General features: G+C 41.1%; 1 protein-coding gene across 10 annotated transcripts in view; it reads right to left on the bottom strand.

Annotated features, from left to right (window-relative positions):
* The window catches only part of MID2 (midline 2), a 202,957-nt gene that overhangs the window by 59,328 nt on the left and 117,523 nt on the right, over positions 1–26,106 (bottom strand). For all 10 annotated transcript variants that reach the window (XM_035711999.2, XM_025431485.3, XM_035712000.2 and 7 more), the window contains exon 3: positions 25,266–25,361. In XM_035711999.2, coding sequence (XP_035567892.1) covers positions 25,266–25,361 — 96 coding nt within the window. The remainder of the gene's footprint in view (positions 1–25,265; positions 25,362–26,106) is intronic.

The following is a 26,106-nucleotide window of genomic DNA, read 5'->3' as shown; positions in this document are numbered from 1 at the left end:
TTTAATTATGATAGACATAGAGAGAGAGGCAGAGACACAGGAGGAGGGAGAAGCAGGCTCCATGCCGGGAGCCCGACGCGGGACCCAATCCCGGGATCCAGGATCCCGTCCTGGGCCAAAGGCAGGCACTAAACCGCTGAGCCACCCAGGGATCTCCCCAGTGCACTTTCTAAGGAAGGATGCGTTAAGCAACCAATTTCCTGTGCGCTGCCTTTGGACAGTAATGTGGTTTAGTTCACACAACTGGTTCTTTGCCTGGCATCACATTATCCTCACCAAGGAGATGCAAACAATGTGACTTTATGAGAGAGGGATATGGTAGACAAAAAATAGGCCAGGCCAAAGAACAATTGGATGCAGAGTGTAGGGAAAACTGAAAAATGTTTCCTTTTTTTTCTATTTTTTTATTGGAGTTCGACTTGCCAACATAACACCCAGTGCTCATCCCATCAAGTACCCCCCTCAGTGCCCGTCATCCAGTCACTCCATCCCTCCACCCACCTCCCTTTCCACTACTTGTTCGTTTCCCAGAGTTAGGGGTTTCTCATGTTCTGTCACCCTCAATGATATTTCACACTCATTTTATCTCCTTTCCCCTTTATTCTCTTTCACTGTTTTTTATATTCCCCAAATGAATGAGACCATATAATGTTTGGCCTTCTCCGATTAACTTACTTTACTCAGCATAATACCCTTCAGTTCCATCCACATTGAAGCAAATGGTGGGTATTTGTTGTTTCTAATAGCTGAGTAATATTCCATTGTATACATAAACCACATCTTCTTTATCCATTCATCTGTCGATGGAAACCGAGGCTCCTTAGACAGTTTGGCTATTGTGGACATTGCTGTTATAAACATTGGGGTGCAGGTGTCCTGCCGTTTCACTGCATCTGTATGTTTGGGGTAAATCCCCAACAGTGCAATTGCTGAGTTGTAGGGTAGTTCTATTTTTAACTCTTTGAGGAACCTCCACACAGTTTTCCAGAGTGGCTGCACCAGTTCACATTCCCACCAACAGTGCAAGAGGGTTCCCCTTTCTCCACATCCTCTCCAACATTTGTTGTTTCCTGTCTTGTTAATTTTCCCCATTCTCACTGGTGTGAGGTGGTATTTCATTGTGGTTTTGATTTGTATTTCCCTGATGGCAAGTGATGCAGAGCATTTTCTCATATGCTTGTTGGCCATGTCTATGTCATCCTCTGTGAAATTTCTGTTCATGTCTTTTGCCCATTTCATGATTGGATTGTTTGTTTCTTGGATGTTGAGTTTAATAAGTTCTTTATAGATCTTGGATACTAACCCTTTATCTGACATGTCATTTACAAATATCTTCTCCCATTCTGTAGGTTGTCTTTTAGTTTTGTTGACTGTTACTTTTGCTGTGCAGAAGCTTTTTATCTTGATGAAGTCCCAATAATTCATTTTTGCTTTTGTTTCCCTTGGCTTCATAGATGTATCTTGCAAGAAGTTGCTATGGCCAAGTTCAAAAAGGGTGTTGCCTGTGTTCTCCTCTAGGATTTTGAGGGATTCTTGTCTCACATTTAGATCTTTCATCCATTTTGAGTTTATCTTTGTGTATGGTGTAAGAGAATGGTCTAGTTTCATTCTTCTGCACGTGGCTGTCCAATTTTCCCAGGACTATTTATTGAAGAGACTGTCCTTTTTCCAGTGGATAGTCTTTCCTACTTTGTCAAATATTAGTTGACCGTAGAGTTGAGGACCCATTTCTGGGTTCTCTATTCTGTTGCATTGATCTAGGTGTCTGTTTTTGTGCCAGTACCATACTGTCTTGATGATCACAGCTTTGTAGTACAACTTGAAATCCGACATTGTGATGCCCCCGGCTCTGGTTTTCTTTTTCAATATTCCCCTGGCTATTCGGGGTCTTTTCTGATTCCACACAAATCTTAAGATGATTTATTCTAACTCTCTGAAGAAAGTCCATGGTATTTTGAAAGGGATTGCAATAAATGTGTAAATTATCCTGGGTAGCATTGGCATTTTCACAATATTAATTCTTCCAATTCATGAGCTGGAATATTTTTCCATCTCTTTGTGTCTTCCTCAATTTCTTTCAGAAAGGGTCCATAGTTTTTAGGGCATAGATCCTTTACCTCTTTGGTTAGGTTTATTCCTAGGTATCTTATGCTTTTGTGTGCAATTGTAAATGGGATTGACTCCTTAATTTCTCTTTCTTCAGTATTACTGTTAGTGTATAGAACTGCCACTGATTTCTGGGCATTGATTTTGTATCCTGCCACACTGCCAAATTGCTGTATGAGTTCAAGCAATCTTAGGGTGGAGGCTTTTGGGTTTTCTATGTAGAGTATCATGTCATCGGCGAAGAGGGAGTGTTTGACTTCTTCTTTGCCAATTTGAATGCCTTTAATGTCTTTTTGTTGTCTGATTGCTGAGGCTAGGACTTCCAGTACTATGTTGAATAGCAGTGGTGAGAGTGGACATCCCTGTCTTGTTCCTGATCTTAGGTGAAAGGCTCCCAGTGCTTCCCCATTGAGAATGATATTTGCTGTGGGCTTTTTGTAGATGGCTTTTAAGATGCTGAGGAATGTTCCCTCTATCCCTACACTCTGAAGAGTTTTGATCAGGAATGGATGCTGTATTTTGACAAATGCTTTCTCTGCATCTATTGAGAGGGTCATATGGTTTTTGTTTTTTCTCTTGTTCATATGATCTATCACGTTGATTGCTTTATGAGTGTTGAACCAGCCTTGCAAGCATCCCAGGGATAAGTCCCACTTGGTCATGGTGAATAATCTTCTTAATGTACTGTTGGATCCTATTGGCTTGTATCTTGTTGAGAATTTTTGCATCTGTGTTCATCAGGGTTATTGGTCTATAATTCTCCTTTTTGGTAGGGTCTTTGGTTTTGGAATTAAGGTGATGCTGGCCTCATAAAACGAGTTTGGAAGTATTCCATCCCTTTCTATCTTTCAGAGCAGCTTTAGTAGAATAGGTATTGTTTCTTCTTTAAACGTTTGATAGAATTCCCCTGGGAAGCCATCTGGCCCTGGACTTTTGTGTCTTGGGAGGTTTTTGATGACTGCTTCAATATCCTCCCTGGATATTGGCCTGTTCAGGCTTTCTATTTCTTCCTGTTCCAGTTTTGGTAGTTTATGGTATTCCGGAAATGTGTCCATTTCTTCTAGATTGCCTAATTTATTGGCGTATAGCTGCTCATATATTTTTAAAATTGTTTGTATTTCCTTGGTATTGGTGGTGATCTCTCCTTTTTCATTTGTGATTTTATTGAGTCTTTTATCTTTTGTTTTTAATAAGGCTGGCTAATGGTTTATCTATCTTACTAATTCTTTCAAAGAACCAACTCCTGGTTTTATTGATCTGTTCCACAGTTATTCTGGCCTCTATTTCATTGAGTTCTGCTCAAATCTTTATTAACTCTTCTTCTGCTTGGTGTAGGTTTTAGTTGCTGTTCTTTCTCCAGTTCCTTTAGGTGCAAGGTTAGCTTGTGTATTTGAGTTTTTCCCAGTTTTTTGAGGGAGGCTTGTATTGTGATGTATTTCCCTCTTAGAACCACTTTTGGGGCATCCCAAGGATTTTGAATGGTTGTATCTTCCTTCTCATTAGTTTCCATGAACCTTTTTAATTCTTCTCTAATTTCCTGGTTGACTCTTTCATCTTTTAGCAGGACACTCTTTCACCTCCATGTGTTTGAGTTTCTTCCAAATTTCTGCTTGTGATTGAGTTCAAGCTTCAAAACATTTTGGTCTGAAAATACACAGGGTACAATCCTAATCTTTTGGTATCGGTTGAGACCTGATTTGTGACCCAGTATGTGGTCTATTCTGGAGAAAGTTCCATGTGCACTTGAGAAGAATGTGTATTCAGTTGCTTTTGGATGTAAAGTTCTATAAATATCTGTGAAATCCATTTGGTCCAGTGTATCATTTAAAGCTCTTGTTTCTTTGGAGATGTTGTGCTTAGAAGATCTGTTGTTTGCAGAAAGTGCCATGTTGAAGTCTCCCAGTATTAGTGTATTATTATCTAAGTATGTCTTTTTTTTTTTTAATTTTTATTTATTTATGATAGTTACATCAGAGAGAGAGAGAGAGGCAGAGACACAGGCAGAGGGAGAAGCAGGCTCCATGCACCGGGAGCCCGACGTGGGATTCGATCCCGGGTCTCCAGGATCGCGCCCTGGGCCAAAGGCAGGCGCCGAACCGCTGCGCCACCCAGGGATCCCTCTAAGTATGTCTTTACTTTGGTTATTAATTGATTGATATACTTGGCAGCTCCCACATTAGAGGCATAAATATTCATGATTGTTAGGTCCTCTTGTTGGATAGATCCTTAAAGTATGATACAGCATCCCTCTTCATCTCTTACTACAGTCTTTGGGATAAACTTTAATTTATCTGATATGAGGATTGCCACCCCTGCTTTCTTTTGAGGACCATTGGAATGGTAAATGGTTCTTCACCCTTTCATTTTCAGGCTGGAGGTGTCCTTAGGTCTAAAATGAGTCTCTTGTACACAGCAAATAGATGGGTCTTGCTTTTTTATCCAGTCTGAAACCCTCCATCTTTTAATGGGATCATTAAGCCCATTCACATTCAGAGTTACTATTGAAAGGTATGAATTTAGTGTCATCATAATACCTATTCAGTCCCTGTATTTGTGGATTATTTCTTTGGACTTCCTCTTTCTTTTACAGAGTCCCCCTTAATGTTTCTTGCAGAACTTGTTTGGTGGTCACATATTCTTTCAGTTTCTGCCTATCTTGGAAGCTCTTTATCTCTCCTTCTATTCTGAATGAGAGCCTTGCTGGATAAAGTATTCTTGGCTGCATGGTCTTCTCATTTAGGACCCTGAACATATCCTTCCAGCCCTGTCTGGCCTGCCAGGTCTCTGTGGAGAAGTCTGCAGTTAATCTAATAATTCTCCCCATATAAGTTAGGGATCTCTTGTCTCTTGCTGCTTTAAGGATTTTCTCCTTATCTTAGGAATTTGCAAACTTAACTATTAAATGCCGGGGTGTTGAACAGTTTTTATTGATTTTAGGGGGGAACCTCTCTCTCTTCTGGATCTGAATGCCTGCTTCCCTCCCCAAATGAGGGAAGTTCTCAGCTATGAATTGTTCAAATTTGCTTTCTGGTCCTCTGTCCCTTTCAGCACCCTTCGGAACCCTAATTATACGTAGATTTTTCCTCCTGAGGCTGTCATTTATTTCCTTAACCTTTCCTCGTGGTCTTTTGTTTTTATCTTTTTCCTTCAACTTCCTTCCTTGCCATCAACTTGTCTTCTATGTCACTCACTCTTTCCTCTACCTCATTAACCCTTGTCATTAGGACCTCCAGTTTGGATTACATCTCATTTAATTGATTTTTAATTTCAGCCTGATTAGGTCTAAATTCTGCAGTCATGAAGCCTCTTGAATCCTTTATGCTTTTTCCAGAGCCACCAGTAGCTTTGTAATTGTGCTTCTGAATTGGATTTATGACATCAAATTGTAATCCAAATTCTGTAACTCTGTGGCAGACTACTGTTTCTGATTCTTTCCTTTGTGGTGAGTTCTTTCTAGTCATTTTGCTCAGTGCAGAGTGGCTAAAAACGAGTTGTACTTGTTAGAAGTGCAAACTCTTCTCCCTGTAGCATTCCAGCTGTTCTCTCTTTAAATCTCACATTTTATTTGTAGGTTTTCAGGATGATTTGAAAGGTATCTAGGTAAGTTGGTGGGGACAGGTGACTTGGGGACCCTACTCCTCCGCCATCTTGCCCCACCCCCGAAAAATGTTTTCTTTATATACTTTTTAGCATCGTTTTACTGGCTGCAGTGATGCTGTTGTTACCATTTTAAACATCTTTTATTATGAAATTTTCTAAGCATATTTAAAACTACAGAATATGATGAAACGACTTTTACCCCCCACCACCTTTTCTTGCTGGGATATTTTACAGCAAATCCAAAGCACTGTATATCATTTCATACCTAAGTACTTCTGTTTGCATCTCAAAAATAAAGGAATATTTTGTTGGATACTCACAATGAATAAATAATTCCTTCATCTAATGCTTGTTTCATATTTAAATTTTTTGAATTATATTTAAAAATGTGCTTTTACAGTTGACTTGTTTGACTCAGATACTTTATGAAGAGGAATGTAATACTGAGTTTTCAAAGGCCTTGCATATTTCTAAAGAATAAATACTGCTGTTATACAGTGGGGAAAAAAGAAGACTCCATCAGTACCCTGTACTGCCTCCACTCTAATTATTGACCCTTAAAACTCTACCTTCAATAATATATGTCCTTTGTGAAAATGCAGATCTCTGTACAGCACTTTAAAAAAAAGATTTTATTTAAATATTCATGAGAGAGAGAGAGAGAGAGATTGAGAGAGGCAGAGACACAGGCAGAGGGAGAAGCAGGCTCCATGCAGGGAGCCGGATGCAGGACTCAATCCCTGGTCCCCAGGATCACGGCCCGGGCCAAAGGTGGCGCTAAGCCCCTTCGGGGGCTGAGCCCCCCACACTACCCTGTACAGTACTTTTCCTTCATTCATGAAGCATTAGGAATTTCACTGTCTCAGAAAACAAATTTTGAAGAAAATATTAGAAGAAAAAGTCAGTTATTAGACAAGACAAAGACAGTGAGAATCTTGAGGATTCAGAGGTGGGGACAGCAAGAACTGTAGAAGGAGCTTAAGACCAACATGGATATATTTAACTGCTTAATCAAAACCACTGATTTATCTGATCTCTTTCTGTACTGAGGCATCCCGAGCCCTAAACACTCATGGTTTTATTTGCTATAGGGATACAAGGCCTACTGGATGACACCCATCAGTTTTGTTAACTCTAAACCTAATCCAATAGGAGCTCCTGCCTGGCATCCAAGAATTTTTCCTAGAAGACAAAAAAAGGCAAATGTAGGTAACTGAATTCAGCAGCATTCTGCAACAGCATGGTAGAGGAAAACTTAGGAAAGCCCCATCTGCTCCCTTGTACATTTCTGGTGGGAGTATAAATTGCCTTAGTGAAGAGAGATTGTTGACAACATGTATTAGTAACTTTAAAAATGTGCTTTTCTTTAAACTGTCAGTTGTACTTCTAGGAAACAAATATTCTTAAAAATAGATAAATGATAAGACAAAAGAAATATAGTGTGAAATCAACAGATGAAGTAGGTTTCACAGCAAAAAATAAGCAAGGATATAGAGGGTTTAAAAAAAAAAAACAACTATCCAGCACCCGAGTGGCTTAGTGGTTGAGCATCTGTCTTTGGCTCAGGTCGTTATCCTGGGGTCCTGGGATCGAGTTCCACATCAGGCTCCCCGCAGGAAGCCTACTTCTCCCTCTGCCTATGTCTCTGTCTCTTTCTCTGTGTCTCTCATGAATAAGTAAATAAAATCTTTAAAAAACCTATCAATAAAATAATGTATTAGTTATGTCTAGATCTTTGTATCCTATAGAAAATAAACCTTTTATCTTCTGTTCATGGAACATTGACCACTTATCATGTACTTAGCCACAAAGAACAACATAATACAGATATTTTAAAAAGTAGAGATTTTATAGGCTACCTTCTCTGATCAGAATCCTGTGAAATAAGAAGAAAATAAAAAAATATAAACCCCTAAATCTTTAATCACTTGGAATTTAAGATACACACCCCTACACGATTTTATAATCAAAGAGGAAATCAAAACAGAAATTCTTAATTTTAAAATTTAAAAAACACACTTAATAAAAAAACATACAGGATACACTTAAAGCTCTACTTAGGAAAATGTATAAATATTGAAAATAAATGATTTAGTTTTTCAACTTAAGAGAAACTTGAAAAGGACAATGAAATAAACTAAAATAAATCAGAAGAGAGGATTTCATTCGTAAAAAGCTGAAATTAATAAAATCAAAATGAAACTATCATACAAAGGATAATTAAAATCAAGAGCAGGTTCTTTGAAAATCCTGACTGTGGAAAAAGAAAGCAAAACAGAACAAAAAACACAATACTGACAACAGAAAGGGGTTACTCTCATAGACAATAGTGTGCTGGTAAACATTTAATAATTGGCTCTCAAAAAAAAGCTACTATTTGTAGTGCTTGCTGATTTCCATGGTGCAAAAAATCCCACCATGGTGGATTTTAAGCAGCCAAAAAAAAATCTAAATAAATGATAACTTTTAAATATGCTAAAAAACAAATAGCAAAATCATACTAAACGGGGAAAATGCTAAAGTCCTTCCAAGATCATGAAAAAGGCAAGGATGACTGATATTGCCACTATTATTCAGCAGTGTTTTTAATGTTTTAGCTGAGGCAAAAGAAAATGAGAAAATCAAATAATTGGTATAAATACTGGTTTAAAAAATTAGTTTAGATAAACCCAAGAGTCTAGGTGGGTTTTTTGTTCTGTTTCCGTTTTTGTTGTTGTTGTTATTGTTAAGAGACTTAATTTGGTAAGATTATTATATACAACAAGATATGTATAACTGGGATGCCTAGGTGGCTCATTCAGTTAAGCAGCTGCCTTTGGTTCAGGTCATGATCCCAGGGACCTGAGACTGAGCCCCCTGTCAGGCCCCATGTCGAGCTCCCTGCTAAGTGGGGAGTCTGCCTCTCCCTGCACCCCTCTTCGGGCTTGTTCTCTCTCTCTCTCTCTCTGTCGCTCTCTTCATCTCTCTCTCTCTCTAATAAATAAAATCTTTTTAAAAAAGAAAATATATAAAATAGCTTATTTCATATGCTATTTTATTTTTTAAATATTATATTTATTTGAATGTCTAAGGCTCAATTTAGCAAGAAAGTTACTATACCTATTTGAGGAAAACAATAAAATATTAAAGATAAAGTCCCAAAAATAAAACTTAAAAAATGCAGAGATAGGGATCCCTGGGTGGCGCAGTGGTTTGGCGCCTGCCTTTGGCCCAGGGCGCGATCCTGGAGACCCGGGATCGAATCCCACGTCGGGCTCCCGGTGCATGGAGCCTGCTTCTCCCTCTGCCTGTGTCTCTGCCTCATTCTCTCTCTCTCTCTCTGTGACTATCACAAATAAATAAAAATTAAAAAAAAATGCAGAGATATACCATGATTCTGATTGGGAAAATTTATCATTTCTTTCTAAAATTAATAACTGTAATGCAATGATAATCACAATCCAAACTGAACATATTTTGTAACTGGATACAATTATTTTAAATTTCATGCAGAGAATGGGAACAGAATATCCAAGAATAGCAAGAAAATTATGACAAAGAAATAGCAGATATCACCAAATATTAAAAGTTACCATAAATCCACTATAATGAAAATAGTAAGGTACTGGCATATGAACAGAAAATTAAATCAGTGGAACAGAGTAGAGTCCAGACTAGGTCCAAGTACATATGGAAACTCAATATATGGCAATGGCAGAAGATCCATTCAATGGGATAAGGACTGTTTTATGAATAAATGTTCTTTGCACAGTAACTAATTATCTGGAAGAAAACAAAACTCCATATCCTAAAATAAACTCCAGATCTATTAAAGACTTAAAATACAGAAAAAGAAAGTCACTAAAAACATGAAAAGAGATTTAAGGAGGGGAGACCCTCCTCCATAAACCAGAAAAAAACAAAAGCTGTACAAGCAAATAGATAAATATCAAACCCCTCAAAAAATCATAACACAGGTGACAGATAAAAGGTTTATATCACTAATATAATAACACATTAGATAGATGATAGATAGATAGATAGATAGATAGATAGATAGATAGATAGATTTCCATCCCTCCTCTCACCTAACCAACAAACTCTCCCTGGGCATTTTAATTTTCATGCTTTTAAGTATGACCTATAGGCTAATCATACAAGCATAGATTGATTCTCCTTTAAATTCGTAGTGTCCATGGGCGCCTGGGTGATTCAGCCAGGTAAGTGTCCAACTCTTGATTTCAGCTCAAGTCATGATCTCAGGGTCATGAGATCGAGCCCAACTACAGGCTCTGTGCTGGGCATGGAGCCTGCTTAAGATTCTCCCTCTACCTCTGCCCCTCCCCACCCCCTGCTCAAACTCTCTCTAAAAATAAATTAATTAATTCATAGTGTTTGGCTTCAAGTGGGCTCCCAACATTTTCCAGTGATCCTATATTTCTCTTAACATCTCTCCCACATCTACACAGTGGATTCAACTCATAGTCTTCAAAGTTCCAACCTCACCACCTCCTTTATCACTCATAGTAAAAACACAGCAAATGATCTTACTTCTTTCTTCACCAAAGAAAGTAGAATTCTCTCTGGAGGATTCCCTCAAATTCTCACAACAAATCAATAGGCAAATATACTTTCATCCTCAACCATCCTTCTGTCCTTCTGTAACAAATAAGTTAGATCTCTCTCCCTCTAGAAAGTTCATCCCTCTACCTGTGCTCTGCATCCCATCCTCTCCAGGTCCTTGCTTGATTCATCTTCCCCTCTCTTTCCTTCACTTCTCGCTGTCAAATGGCTCCTTCCCATTGGCATTTAAAGATATTTATGTCTCTCCTCTAATTAAAACAAAAAAGATCATCCATTTACTTCTTCTGTAAATACTATCCTCTCTTCCCTTGGGTTCCATGGCACTAATTCTCCTAGTTACCCTTCTGATCACTCCGACTCTTTTGCCTGTATCTTAGATGCCAGTATTCAGAGAGTTGTTTTTTTTTTTTTTTAATTCGGAGAGTTCTAACACATGAACTCCCTTAGGTGATCTCATCAACTTCTAAGACCTCAATACCACCTATATGACAGTGCCTTGCTTATCTTTTCTTTTAATTTTTAAAATCTCTATTGAGATTTTTAAAGTGCATCTGTTTTAAGGGGGATGATTCAATGATATTTGCTAAATTTACAGAATTGTGTTATTATTAGTGCAGTCCAACTTTAGAATAATTCTTTCACCCCAAAAAGATCCCTATTTGCTTTGCTTATCCTTATTTCTTTCCTGAGCCACTCTCCTGAAGTTGAGACCCACATATTTAACTGCTTAGTGACATTTTCCTTTGCATAACCACGGGCACCACAAACTCAGTGTTTCTGAAACCAAACACATATCCTTCCCATTTTCTTTTCCTTTTGACCCTATTCTTCTCTGATGTCCCCTAAATGAGTGAATGGCACTGCTGGCCCCTCAGAAATCCTGGGCATCATTCTTAACTTCCCTTTCTCATCCCCTATATCCCATGAATTGTCAAATCCCATATCTTACTTCCTAAAGATAACTCAAATCTGTCCCTTTCTATCCTTTATCATTACTTTACTAGTTCTATCCACTAGAATCTCTTCCTTCGATTAATCCACCCTTCCATCCATCTAACTATCCATTCACCCAACAAATGTGCACCGAGCGCCTACTATATACTGGGAACTGTGCTATAGCAGTCACCTAATTGGTCCCTCTGTCTTTGGTCTTGAATCTTCTCAATGTGATCTTAACCCAGCATCCAGGCAGCATAATCTGTTTCAAGACACACTATTTCCAGACTTAAAATGGCTTCATACTAACTTTTGATTGGTTTCCCCCGATCTTGGGATGAATTCCAAACTTCTTTTTTTTTAAGATTTTATTTATTCATTCATGAAAGACACAGAGAGAGATGCAGAGACATAGGCTAAGGGAGAAGCAAGCTCCCTGCAGGAAGTCCGATGTGGGACTCAATCTTGGGACCCCAGGATCACAATCTGAGCCAAAAGGAGACACTCAACCACTGAGCCACCCAGGCAACCTGAATTCCAAACTTCTTGACATGATTCTTAAGGTCATGTCTGATGAGGTCCCTCTTTCCCTCTCTAAATCTCATGTCCCATCATGTCCCTTGGACAAGTCACTTAGCTATGTGAATTTCCTCATCAGAAAAAAAAATGGGGCTAATGACAGTGCCTATCTCAGAGGGAAGTTGAAAGGATTAAATGAGCAAATGAACAGGAAGCCCATATAGCACAATGGCAGGCACATATTGTCAGTAAATGTCCGCTATCATTTTGCATTGCTTACTGCTGCTTCATACTGTTAGCTCTGCTTCCCCAACTAGACTATGGTGTCTTCAAAGACAAAGACAGTGACTTACATATCTGCCCCAGTCCCCCAGAGCCCTTCAAACAATGCTAAGCACACAGTAGAGCTCAAGAAATACCTTCTGATAAAGGTTCACAAAGGAAAAAGAGACAAAGGTTTTATTGACTAAGGGTAGTTACTGTTTAAAAGACAAATACCCACCATTTGCTTCAACGTGGATGGAACTGGAGGGTATTATGCTGAGTGAAGTAAGTCAGTCGGTGAAGGACAAACATTATATGTTCTCATTCATTTGGGGAATATAAATAATAGTGAAAGGGAATATAAGGGAAGGGAGAAGAAATGTGTGGGAAATATCAGAAAGGGAGACAGAACGTAAAGACTGCTAACTCTGGGAAACGAACTAGGGGTGGTGGAAGGGGAGAAGGGCGGGGGGTGGGAGTGAATGGGTGACGGGCACTGGGGGTTATTCTGTATGTTAGTAAATTGAACACCAATAAAAAATAAATTAAAAATAAATAAATAAATAAAAGACCACAAAGAATATACGCCAAAACACAGGAACACCATTTGTTTTCACCTACTGGACTAATGACGTGTCAACTGGGTAAGCAGTTGTACAGTGGGTTAGTGTTAAGTAATAGGACTCAGCAGCGCTCACTGGAAGTCAGCGGTTTTCTTCCAATGGTTTGCTGCCAATGCTCCTGTTTTTGACAGAAATGGAGTATGAAAGCATGAAGATGTTTAATTCTACTCCCTGGAGTACAGACAATATGCAACTTGCCTACTCATGTGTGAGATCAGATTTTTTTGCTTCTTAAGTATAAATGTGTTCTCTCTCTGCTACCAATATAACATAAATCCCATTTCATTCGAAAGCCAATGGAATCCTCCTAAAATAGCTCAGATTTCTTGGCTGATGACTGGGTGGCAATCAGAATCCCAGAATAGCTCTGGGAGGCTAGAAAATCCAGAGCTCTTCGGATGCTAGCACACCCTACAAATTTGGCAAGAAGTCCCCTGTGTGCGCACTAGGTAGTACACTGGCACACTGTGATTATTTTCCCCTTCTTTTTCACATACTTTCTGACCATTTGCCATTGTGACCCTTTTCTGCCTTGTCTCCTCACCTTCTCCAGTCATTCTCCTTTCCTGTGATGGCCTCTCCACACAGGAAAACATCTTTGTGCACTCTTGCCAGCTGATCTGGATATAGAGTAGGAGGGAGGAGCTAGAGGTGGAACTCTAGCTCTACAGGACATGGACTCCCATTGGTACAATGCAATTTTGTAGCTAAAGTCTTCCTGATTTAGAAATTATTCCAAAGCCAATGATTGTCTTGTGCCTTTGATGTTGCAAAGGAGAAGTTGGAGCCTGCGTGGGAAATAGAGGAGGGGGGGACCTGCTCTGAACACAAGAGACAATGCTTCTAATTGGAGGAAACAAAAGGTAATCTCCTCCAGGTGTGACCTGGTCTCTCCTATATGTGGAAAATACTAAGGGTTTGAAAAGAACCATCCTAGGGGAAAAAAAACAAACAAACAGAGGTCAAAGAGGACCTCACAATCCAGTTTAAACACCAATTCTCTCACTGGACATAAGTTCTTCTTTCCACATATGCCCTCTTTACAATATCCCCCCTACACACACACACACACACACACACACACGACAAACACCCAGGAAGCCATTGATGAAATTGACAGAAGACGCGTATAGCAAATGCAAAGGCATATAAGAGCATGCACCTGCTCTATGGAAAGCTTATCCCCACAAAGAAAGGTATGCCCACATACTGCTCCAGATATACACCATGCCATTCCCACATGGGCACATCCTCACACAGCACACCAAGACTGGTTATCCAGACAGGCATCACAGAGAGAGAGGCAGAGACCTAGGCAGAGGGAGAAGCAGGCTCTCTGCAGGAACCTGATGCAGGACTCAATACCAGGACGCCAGGATCATGACCTGAGCCAAAGACAGATGCTCGACCACTGAGCCATCCAGGTGCCTCTCCCTTCACGTTTAATACAGCATGTGATTAAAACGAGCAAAGACTTTAGAGTCTGGCCAGATGCCAGCCCTCACTCTGCCACTTATCTGGGACTCTTTACAAATCAGTTATCTGCTCTATGCTTCAGTTTCCCCATCTGTAAGCTGAGAATAATCATAGCACTTACCTCGTGAGTTTATTGTGAGGATTAAATGAGCTAACGCAACCAAAGCTCTCAGCAGTAATGAGAGTTTCCAGAAGCACCTGAGAAGGGTCTGTAAACTTGGATTGGAAGATATGATCTAAGTGAGTAGGGGGCAGGGACTGATGTGTGGAATTCTCGTGCTGTCCGGATGGGAGTCTAGAGCCGATTCCCCGGGCGTACATGCACTTCTCAGTAATCTCCACCCGAGGACACAGGTCCACCATTCCTTGTAACAATGTACCCACTCTTTTCCCAAGGAAATCTATGTATTTGCAGTCATTGGGGTATTTATTTGTCATCTGTTTAAGTGTGATAACATTAAGTACCCTTTTGAGAGTAAATCTTTCCTGTCAATTTCTTTTGTAACTATTAAGAGGAACACGAGCAGCGTGGAGATTGTTTTTCCCTTGCACCATGCTCATGCACAAGCCTAGAAGGAGGACCCCACCAAGCAGTCTCAGGAAGGAAATGCAGGTCCCACAACAAACTGACTGCGTGACTCGGGTCCGTATCGGTAACCCCCACTCTATTTTCACCCCTCACTTGAGTCTCATGGCACAAAAATAATCTGAGCAAGTAAAAGTGCCTTAATAGTGGACAGTCCTGCTTCCCTCTGCCAACTCTAGCAGTAATCCTCCCTCTACTTCCTACCCCATGAAGGGCTGTTAGGAGAGAGATGCTCCAGGCTCTCAAAAATAGGTACATGAGAGGCTTGCCATGGAGTTAGGAGCACCAAGCCTCCAGATAGATGACCTATGCCTCTAGAGCTGTTTAATGAAGGGAGAAAAAAACATCTAACTTCTCTTATCCCCAGGTTCATCATGTGTAAAATGAAAGTACCACCAATGGTGTCATGGGGTTGTCACAAACACTAAGTGGCATCAGGAACAAGAATGCCTCGGGGCACTTGAATAGCTCAGTTAGTTAAGTGTCTCCTTTTGGCTCAAGTCATGATCTCAGGGTCCTGGGATTGAGCCCTGCTTCCAGCTCTCTGTTCAACAGGTAGTCTACTTCTCCCTCTCTCTCTGTTCTCTCGATTGCTCTCAAATAAATAAATAAAATATTTTTAAAAAGAATGTGAGGTGCCTGTATGGCTCAGTGGTTGAGTGTCTGCCTTCAGCTCAGGGCGTGATCCCAGGGTTCTGGGATCGAATCCCGCATCAGGCTCCCAGCAAGGAGCCTGCTTCTCCCTCTGCCTATGTCTCTGTCTCTTTCTGTGTGTCTCTCATGAATGAATATATAAAATCTTTAAAAAAATAAAAATTAAATTTTAAAAAAAGAATGCCTCTGATCATATGATGCCCGGTACATAGGATTCTTTCCCACTCCCAATCCTTGCTCACCATATCACACAGCTGGACTTCTCTAGACAGACAGGGGAAGACAGGGCATTTCCTTCTCTTTTTAATTTAATTTTATTTATTTGAGAGAGAGAGAAAGAGAGAGAGAAGGAAGGAGCAGGGGGAAGGACAGAGGCAGAGAAAGAAGCAGGCTCCCTGCTGAGGGGCTCCATCCCAGGACCCAGAGATCATGACCTGAGCCGAAGGCAGACACCCAGCCTACTGAGCTACCCAAGCACCTCAGAAAGGGCATTTCTTTCTTTTTTTTTTTTATTTATGATAGTCTCAGAGAGAGAGAGAGAGAGAGAGAAAGAGAGAGAGGGACACAGGCAGAGGGAGAAGCAGGCTCCATGCACTGGGAGCCCAATGTGGGATTCGATCCCGGGTCTCCAGGATCACGCCCTGGGCCAAAGGCAGGCGCCAAACCGCTGTGCCACCCAGGGATCCCAGAAAGGGCATTTCAATGCCTGTGTGCATGTCTGTTATACTGGTGGTAGTTATTTTAGTTTTATGGGCACTCTTTGTCTTTGTTTTAGTTTGGTATGGTTTTGGGGGTTGGATTGAGACAAGAAAGATTGAAGGTAGGGGTAGAACTGGAAACATTTAATGGTAAGAGTGGGCTTGACAGGACTTTAGTTTGAATTATTAGAATTCCACCAACTTTCCAAGGGCATGCTGGAAAGGGGGAACCTGGTGGGCTGCAAAGAGTGGAGCCAGGAGGGAATCCAAAACTAGAAACTTCTGGTCATTCAGTGAGTAACTTGGAATTTGAACACCAGGAAATGAGTGGGAGTCAGCAGATGGGAAATGGGGCTATGAAACGAGCTTCATTGAGCCAAAGAAAGTGCAAAATCAGAATGAGAGTGCATGCCTCTATGAACTGTTTTGACTATGAAAACATGACTACACCAGAGTTTCTGTGCCCTACAGATGTGGCAGAGGAGAGGAAAAACAATATTAATCCTAACTCATTTTATCCTTACAATCCTGCCATGTGTCCATACCCTCCAAATGTTTCAAATGCAGCAGTTATTTTTTATAAAGATTGTATGTATATGTATGTATGTATTTATTTATTTATCTTTTTATTTGAGAGAGAGAGCGAGTGAGCACATGAGCAGGGGCAGAGGCAGAGGGAGTACCAGACTCCCCACTGGGTAGGGAGCCCAACATGGGGCTTGATCTCAAGACCTTGAGATCATGAACTGAGCCAAGGGCGGATGCTTAACCGACTGAGCCACCCAGGTACCCACATCCTCAAATTTTTTATTTCACTAGAGTATAGCAAGAATGGCCAAAAAGTATGTTTGAAAAAGAACTGAACACTTTATATGACTGAAAAATTATAAAACATTTGCTTTCCTAGTATAAAAATATGCTTACACCTCCGTTTCCACAGTTGATTCAGGTTTTTCACCTATATTAAATGTCAATTGCCCTATACTTAATAGGATTGAATGTAGCACTCTGAACTAATCATTTTAGTGGTATAAATGAATAGACTAAGTCACTATGCACTTATTTTTCATTGTTCATGAAAAACATTTTCTCCACCTGTAATTCCACATTGGTTTTAAAATAGCTATTTTACTCTCACCAGGTGCTAGTAGCTCAAACCCTCCTCGGGAGCTGTTAAGTTGGCTCTACTTGCTCTGTCGACTCTCAAAAAATACAGAACATTTTGACTAATAAATATTTTTTAAAAATCCCAAAGAACTCTCTCTTTTTAAAACCACTAGAAATGAAAGTATGGGTCCCTCTCTAAAACTTTTCTTTCTTTTTCTTTCTTTCTTTCTTTCTTTCTTTCTTTCTTTCTTTCTTTCTTTTTCTTTCTTTCTTTCTTTCTTTCTTTCTTTCTTTCTTTCTTTCTTTCTTTCTTTCTTTCTTTCTTTCTTTCTTTCTTCTTTCTTTCATTTTTTGCCCTTGATGAGAGGCAGTAATCAAGAAGAATCTGGGCAGAATAATGGGTGAGTTTATTTAAGTATCAACTTAAAGACTCCCTTAGATATGCTTTCAGAAGGACAATGAACTTTTTCCCCACTAGATAAAATTTAATTCAGTAACTGCAAATGAGCAGCTTATTGAGCACAAGAACCTCTTTTAGTATACCACCTTTGCAGAGTTATTGATGGGTTATTGAATATGGTCATATGGCTGAGATTCCTGACATTTTTAAGCGCTGCAATTCACTACCACTCTCCTTCCCAAGGAGAGTTCTAGATTATGTAGATTAAATTTGAAATTGATTGTGAGCATATGAGAATCACTGTCCTCCCCGCCCTTGAAATAAAGATAAATACCTCTAAAAGTCCTGAATCAAGGAGAGAAATCTCTGGCAAAGGTGTGGTACCCAGAATGTTACTAAGTACTACCTATGACTGCTAACAACTGCTCCTACTACTCCTATTCCTACTCCTATCGCTACAACAACTACTACTGCCATTTACTGAGCTTTGACTATCCCAGGCACAGTAGCAAGTGTTTTGCATGTACTACCTTTCCCTTCCAGGTATGATTAGTCTAAGTTCTACGGATGATGAAACCGAGCTCAGAGTAGTTATGTGTCCAAAGTAACAACAGTGAGCGTGACTCCTGTCTGGTCTGCTCCAGAGCTACCACAACACACTGCATCCCAGAACCTACATACCATTCCTAGAAGGATGGAATTATAGACACTGGGGCTTTGGAGCTGGGCAAGAGAGCCCTTGGTTGGAAAGGTGGCTGGAAGCCAAATGAGGAAGGGAAATGAAGCATGTGTGGTGTGAGTCAGAGTGGACCTAGTGACTCCTACTACTAGCTAGCCAGTCACAGAATAAACAACTAAAGTTTGCATGAGTGTTTGCAAGTCAGATTGTTTTGTACTTCAACAGGTTAATAACTATCACTCCAGTTCTCTTTTTGCCTTCACCATCAAACTTCTGGTGGGCTGCATTTCCTTACAACTTAAATCTCTCCTTGACCTTTCTGAATCTGTCTTCCATCCTCACCTCACCGCTGAACCTTCTCTCTCAGAGGTCACTCTGAGTGATATCTTCTAGTATGGCATTGCTACTACTCCAATGGACCCTACCAAGCCTTCCACACCTTGAAGGCTTCTCTTCCTTTGCTGCTTTGACTCTTCTGTTTTCGTTTCTCTTTTGCTCTCCTCCAGCATTCAAATCCCTCACTCATACCCTTTACACAATCCAAATCAACCTCACGATGGGTCAGGAAACACTGATGATGGACAAGAGACATCCAAGCGGTGTGTACCTTGGCTTTGCCAAAGGAAGCACAGTGGGGTGGTTAGGGGCATAGGCTCTGGAGCTAAAATTACCTGGATTCAAACCCTCACTGTGTTACCTACTAGCAGCATGACCTTGGTAAATCGCTTTATTCCCTCTGTATCTCAATGTTTTATCTATAAAGTAGGAGTGGGCATCTGGGTGGCTAAGCGGCTAAGCATCTGCTTTCAGCTCAGGTCATGATCTCATCCTGGGATGAGTTCTGCATCAGGCTCCCTGTTCCACGGGGAGCCTGCTTCTGCCTCTGCCTCTGGCTCTCTCTCTCTCTCTCATGAATAAATATTTTTTTAAAAAAGCAGGAATAATAATAGTGTTTACCTCATAGAGTTGTCGTAAGGATGAAATGAGTTTACATATATAAGGCATTTACTTGGAACATAGTAAATCTTCATTAAGTGTTACCTATTACAGTCTGTATGAAGGTAATTTCTAAAATGTTAATTATTTCCACAAGTGAATCATTTACTTCTGATATTTGAATTGTTTTTCAAGATGTATTTAATTTTAAAGAGAGAGAGAGAGTGCACACAGGTGGGAGGGGCAGAAGGAGAGGGAGAGAGAAACTCAAGTAGACTCCTCACTGAGCGCAGATCCCAATGTGGAGCTTGATGCCATGACCCTGAGATCACAACCTGAGCTGAAACCCAAGAGTTGGATGCTTAACTGACTGAGCCACCCAGGTGACCCTGTGATCTTTAAATTTTTTAAAGGCACGCCATTCATTCCTCAGTAAGCTCCCAAAAAGCTCCACACTCTTTCCATGTATTTCATGAAGGACAGTTTGTTGTTGTATTCTGAGTGACAAACAATTGGACCAATCTGTCCTGGGCCTTCTTGTTCTAGACTTTCTCCATGGCTTTACGTGCTACTTAGGTGCTCATGAGTCCTATGTCTTTATCAGTTCCCCACACCTCTCTCCTGACCTCCAGATCTAGCCAGCTGGCTGCCTACTGGGCATTTCTTACCTGACTATCTGACCCACAGTGTAACATACCTCTAGTGTCTGAAAAGAATTCCATTTGTCAGGACACTTGGGTGGCTCAGTGGTTAAGTGTCTGCCTTTGGCTCAAGTCGTGATCCTGGGGTCCTGAGATTGAGTCCCGCATCAGGCTCCCCATAGGGAGCCTGCTTCTCCTTCTCCCTATGTCTCGGCCTCTCTCTCTCTGTGTCTCTCAGGAATAAGTAAAGAAAATCTTAAAAAAAAAAAAAGAACTCCATCTGTATTTCCTGACTTAGTTAAAAGGTAACACATCTGTTCAGTGCCAAGCTAGAAACCTGGGGATCATCCTACTATTCTCACACCACTTTAACCATGATATCTAACTGATCACCAAGTAACATTGATTCTACCTCCCAGGAGTGTTTTGAATTTCTCCCCTCCTCCATAACCCTATTACCATAACTCTACAACTGCTACCTTAGGTTGGGCCTTTGTCTCTCCCAGCATTAGTGAAAGCCACCTAACTTGTCCTTTTGCCTTTCCTTTTGACCTTTGACCCCTGCTCTATCTGGGGTACTCTAGCCAGAGCAATCCTGAAATGCTGGCCTTATCCAGTTATTCACCCATTTTAAATCCTTCCATGGATCCCCAGAGTCTTCAGGTTAAAGTCCAAATACCTACACACGGCCTACAAGGCCCTTCGTTACCTGGACCCTAGCTATTTCTCCACACTCATCTCTTGCAATGATTCTCACATCTCACATTCTGACTGAATCTTGATGTGCCCTGCCCATCCCTCTGCCCTTGACCCTTCCGTAGTCTCACATGAGGTCCCCTCTACTACCTTACCTTATTTTCGTTGGCAAGATTCTACTCTTACTTCAAGAGAACTCTTTTTTTTTTTTTTAAATTTCCATCCTGCAGTCTTTCCTAAGTCCCTCGGGCAGACTCAGGTGTTTCTCTCCCTATGCTAGCCTGTCATCTTGCACTTACTTTCATTACAATAATTACTACTTCACACTGTATTTGACATTCTACCTGCCACATAAGTTCCCTGAGTTGAGGGCAGGGACCGTTTCCCATTTATTTCCATCTACTGAGTGTCCACCCAGGGCATAGCATACCATTTTGCCCAAATGACATGCTCTCTTCTGCCTCTACTAATACCTCTGCTCTTCTTCTCAGCAGAGGGAGTAATTTATTCCTCCACATTCACACAGTTGGCTAAAATGCCTCTTCTCTATGAAATTTTCCCTGATGACACTTAATTCACTCCTACTCATTCCTTCATTTCATCATGTCCTCAAGGCTTGGAGAAGAATCTTCCAAAAAACATATTTGTGCTTTAGTGATTTAGATTCGATCCTTATTTATCTAGCTTGACGACTCTCAAACATTTAAGGAGCATGTGCTGAAATCATCCACAGGAGCATGCTTTTAAAAAATTAATTCCTGTTAAAGCACCTATTTTTATGCCTGGAGAAGAGTCAAGCATTGGCTCTTGCCCTTCCCAAACCGAATACCCTGTCAGTGTGCGATGCAAGCAGAAAGGAGGAGAACATGCAGCTACCTATGGTAAGGCTCCTGAAAGCAACTGAAGACCCAGCTAAGGGAAGCCATTCAGTTCCTTAAAAGGCTGGAAGAAGGGACCAGAAAGAAATCCACCTGCCCACGGAGCTCCTGGGATGGCCTAAGCCATTGTACTGCAGCGGTTCTGGGGGGACGAAAACAGGTGGCCCATGAAACCTCCAGGAAAGTGCTTTCGTAAGCTCATGTACCTGAAAAGTTAACAAGGCTGAGGAGGTAAAAATGGAAAGACTACACTACATTCACGTGTACTCGCTACACTGCATGCTGCTTCATAAATCTTCCTCTTTCTCACCGGCTACCATACTTTTCCCTAGCTAGGATCCAAATTTTCTGGAGGCCATCAACAGAGTATAGTTCCCAAACTGCCCACAACACACAGGACACAGTGTTGACCAAAGAAACACTTTGTTGTTGACTGACCGATTCTGAAGCTCTGTATTCACAATTTTTTTCTTCCCCTCAATAGTTTCAGGAATGCTTATTATTCACAGAACAGTTCAGTCTTGGAAGCCAAGAGGAAATATTCATCAGTCGGTATACATTCTCCCTGGGCTATGCATTAAACAGGGATTTCCTTTGGAAATGTCAACAAAGGATGCCTGATGAGACAGGACAAAGAACTATATATAGAGATCAAGTGGCAAGAGTGGGAGGTCAAAGCATGCCCTCCCTCAACCAGATTAAAGGAGGCTTCGTTCTGCTCAGGCCTCCTTCCCATGCTCTCCAGCCCCAGCAACAACAACAACAACAAAAAATAGTTTCCAACTGCCTATTCCCCTGAATTCTGGAAGCTGGGCAGCAACTGGAACAGGCTGACTTACTAAAGAATTCAGCCAACAAATCTGTGGTGATCCTAATCTCTGTTTCTGTAATAATAGGAAGACTGCGACTGTGTTTACTTTCGGAGGGAGAATCAAGAACAAGAAAGAAGCAGCAGAGAGGCAGTATTTACGGCCCCTTTATGAAAAGTCAATCTGCTACAACAAAAACATTTGCAGACAATAAGGAAGAGGAACACGTTTGGCAGGAAAATAGCCCTATTCCAGTTCTCTCAGAAGTGCCTGAGCTGGTAGCCTCCACACAACCCCCCTCCCCCAATGTGAAAAGCCTGGTTCATACCACGAATACAGTCATCCCCTATAGACAAAGCTGGATTCGATAAAATGAAAAAAATTTTCAAATCACCCTTTAGTGTCCGGTTCGATCTCATGATAGACAACTTCCTACTATTTATTTCACTGCATAAAGTATTTATAAGCATCTGTGAAGTCTCGAGTCCCTTCTTTCACTGCATTTCTAATCCCAGGGATCATTCCAAAGCCTTCTGGACACACAGGCTCTGTGCTGAATGAGTATAATTAAGTACCCTGGACTCACCCTATTATTATGGAGACGTTTAGGGCACATCCCTAACCTTTCAGAAGGGATGATGTCATAGATCCCAGCCATGCTCTTCCATGGAGCATCTTGTAGAGTTCCTGTCAAAGACAGAATCCAAAACTGGGGAGCCCATGGAGTTAACTCCCAGAATGCCCTCTTGCCCTTGAACATGTAATGCAGGATCTCATGGTTCTTTGCCAAATGACAGTTAACATTTTTATCCCATTGTCTGTATTTCCTGCACCTGTATATCCAATCAGGGTGGATTTGTGCCATGTGTGAGCCTTTCGAAGGGTACCTGTGGTGTTTTCTTTATACCTGGTACAATGCTGTGCATAAATAGTATTAGCAAAAGGTGACCTTTGGTGCGCCAGAGCAGACAGTGGCCTGTGCGAAGGATCTAACAAGCATCTCTAAGGGATGCTCTTAAACCCCTCCTCTGTTGGTTCATCAGGGGGCTGCTCTTCTCTCCCACTTGGCTTATATTAGGCAGCACTGGTGTCAGCTCCTGAAGGCTCAAGCCTGGAGTCCTGACTTCAGAGAGGCACTGTTAAAACCTTGCCTGTTACCTAAAGGGCCAGAATGAGTCCTCCTCTGTTAATACAATGATGCATTGTTTTACAAAGCTAGCTTCTAGCCACTTGAAAAGAGTAGGGTACTGAATACAAAGGTTTGATTGGTGCAGTGGGCTGGGCAGGGCTGGAGCAGGGTTCTGTTTGGGTGAGGCTGGTCTGAGTGATAAACTTCCCAGGGTGGGAGGTGATAAGATGTTAGAGAGGTCTCAAGGCGAATAAGCAAAGAAAGCAAACTGCTTACTTTGTTCATGTGACTACAACTTATGCTATACTTAATAGTCTTTTTTGATGAGAATGAGGACGGTGATAATTACAAGTTCTAACCACATTTTATTCACTATTAGCTGTTACCCTGCCCTCAATCATGAGAATTCTAAGCCGAGGGATTCCTTATCTTGTCTCCTGCTTACAATGCTCCCTTGTGTCTCCACCAGTGTGGGTTTCTTGTACTGTAATCTAACAGTATAATCAGAAGCTTTGATAGAGTGGAACAGAGAGGGATTCTGACTAACTGAAAAGCACTCTAAAATGCCTTCTGTTTTGTTTCTCCCCACATGGGAAGAATGAAATCGACTAGCAAAAGAACAGTCTAAAGGAAGTCACCACTCACAGAATCATGAGCCCTGAAATCTGGAAGACACATGGAAGGTCAGGTAGTCAGTTCAACCCTTTATTTTACAGGTAAGGATACTGATGCTGAGAGAGAAAGGGACTTTCCTCAAATTCCCATTACCAATTAAGGGCACCCTATGCACCCTGTATCCAGTATCTTATGCACCCTGCCTACAGTGCCACTCTCTTCCACAAATGGAGTGTCCTAGCGGGGATTAAATTGAGATGCTAAACTCATCATCCAGGTACACCCACCCGACTTTAAGAAATGCATGACTTGAAGAAATCCAAATAGTCAGGAGTGCTTATTCACATGAGGACAATTCTTTTTCTTACTAGAAGATTCTCACACTCTCTTAAGTAGAAATCCCTAGGTGGGATTTCACTTGAACCACGACATTTATCTGTCACATAAGTAAGATTAGAACTAGACCATTGGGTTGTAAATAGAATTAGAAACCTTTTTAGCCAATCACTGCCCCAGGAAGAGCCCTATCACATCTCACCCGACCCAGTTTAGAACTTGAAGCCCTACCATGGCCTCTTCAACAAAACCAACACAAAAACAAAGGCTACAGCTGGAGTCCCATGCTCTTGAGAAAGAGAGGGAAATAACATCTTTCTTTTATCACATCCACTTCTGAAAAGACTGACTCCTCTTGTAAGCTCTGCTCTTTGATGTAGACTTGACGTAGGTAACAGATTTCAAAAACCTTAGACTTGTGTGACACTTTACAATTCACAGACAACTTGAACATAGATATCATTTGTTGACGACAAGAGTAGGTGGAATGGTGATGAGTGAGAATCAAGTGAGGGGCATGGAAACAAAGGGAGGAGAGGCTAGAAACAGGAAAAGCCGTCCTGAAAGTACTCTTATAGATATGAGAGGGCACAGAATGAACCTCGGCCTACTCTAAGGACCTGGGATTTCCCAGCTTCCCCTATGACACCCCAGCCATCTCTTTAGGGGGCTGCAGTGTCCAGTTTGATGAAGGAAGAAACACACTTCATGTTGGATTCTCATATGGCCTGCCACTGGGAAAGGAGAATGGACCCTGGACCCCCTGGACCACTGTCTCCCCAGTCCATCGCTGTCTCCCCAGTCCATCACCCACCACCCATCTATTTCTGTTTAACAATAGACATTTGCCCCTTTTCTTGGAACGAGCATCCTAAGGAAATGAGATCCCCTAGAACTATCATTCAGCTCTTCACTCCAAATGGCTTAGCTACACTCTTGACAAGCCTCCAGTGCCCTCAAAGGATCGTCTCATCCAGGTCCTCTGAAAGAGTTGCAAATGTTTGCATTACGTACCTCGACTTGTTGGCAGATCTGTATTAGTTTGGCCATTTGATTTTCTAGTTCACTGTTGCGCTTCACCAGGTTGGTGAGGTTCATCTCCAGAGTTTGCTTCCATCACAGAGAGGGTAAAGCCAGAGGGAAACAGGGAAGAGGGGAAAAAATAAGAAATGTTCAGTGAACTTGAGAACCAATATTAGGTGGAGATCATTCAGTCAGCTGACAAGCATTTCAAAGATTCACTGAGGGATCCCTGGGTGGCGCAGTGGTTTGGCGCCTGCCTTTGGCCCAGGGCGCGATCCTGGAGACCCGGGATCGAATCCCACATCAGGCTCCTGGTGCATGGAGCCTGCTTCTCCCTCTGCCTGTGTCTCTGCCTCTCTCTCTCTCTCTGTGACTATCATAAATAAATAAATAAATAAATAAATAAATAAATAAATAAGGAGAATTATTTAAAAAAAAAAAGATTCACTGAGCACTTACTGCAAACCAAGCACTATTCTAGGTGCTAATTATAATAATACTGTACCTTTGCTCCAGACTCTCATTATTGGGGAAAAGATGATATTCACAGCTTCGCGGATACAGGAATTTAATGATATTAAGGAGACCTTATGTTTTCTATCATATTTTTAACTTTTTAACGTATATCACAGCATTTCATGTTGCCATCATAGTAACCCAGTGATGTAAGGAAAATAGGTATTAACCTCTCTTTTACAGATGAGTACACTAAGGGAACTATAATTTATTGAACAAGTAGTACTCGCCAGACACGATGTGAGACAATTTCATATATACCATTTAATAACTGTAACAATCCATGAGGTAGGATATGTCAGCATTTTACAGATGA

Source organism: Canis lupus, chromosome X, assembly GCF_003254725.2.
Source record: "Canis lupus dingo isolate Sandy chromosome X, ASM325472v2, whole genome shotgun sequence".
NCBI lineage: Eukaryota > Metazoa > Chordata > Mammalia > Carnivora > Canidae > Canis > Canis lupus.
This window is presented reverse-complemented; position numbering and strand designations above follow the sequence as displayed.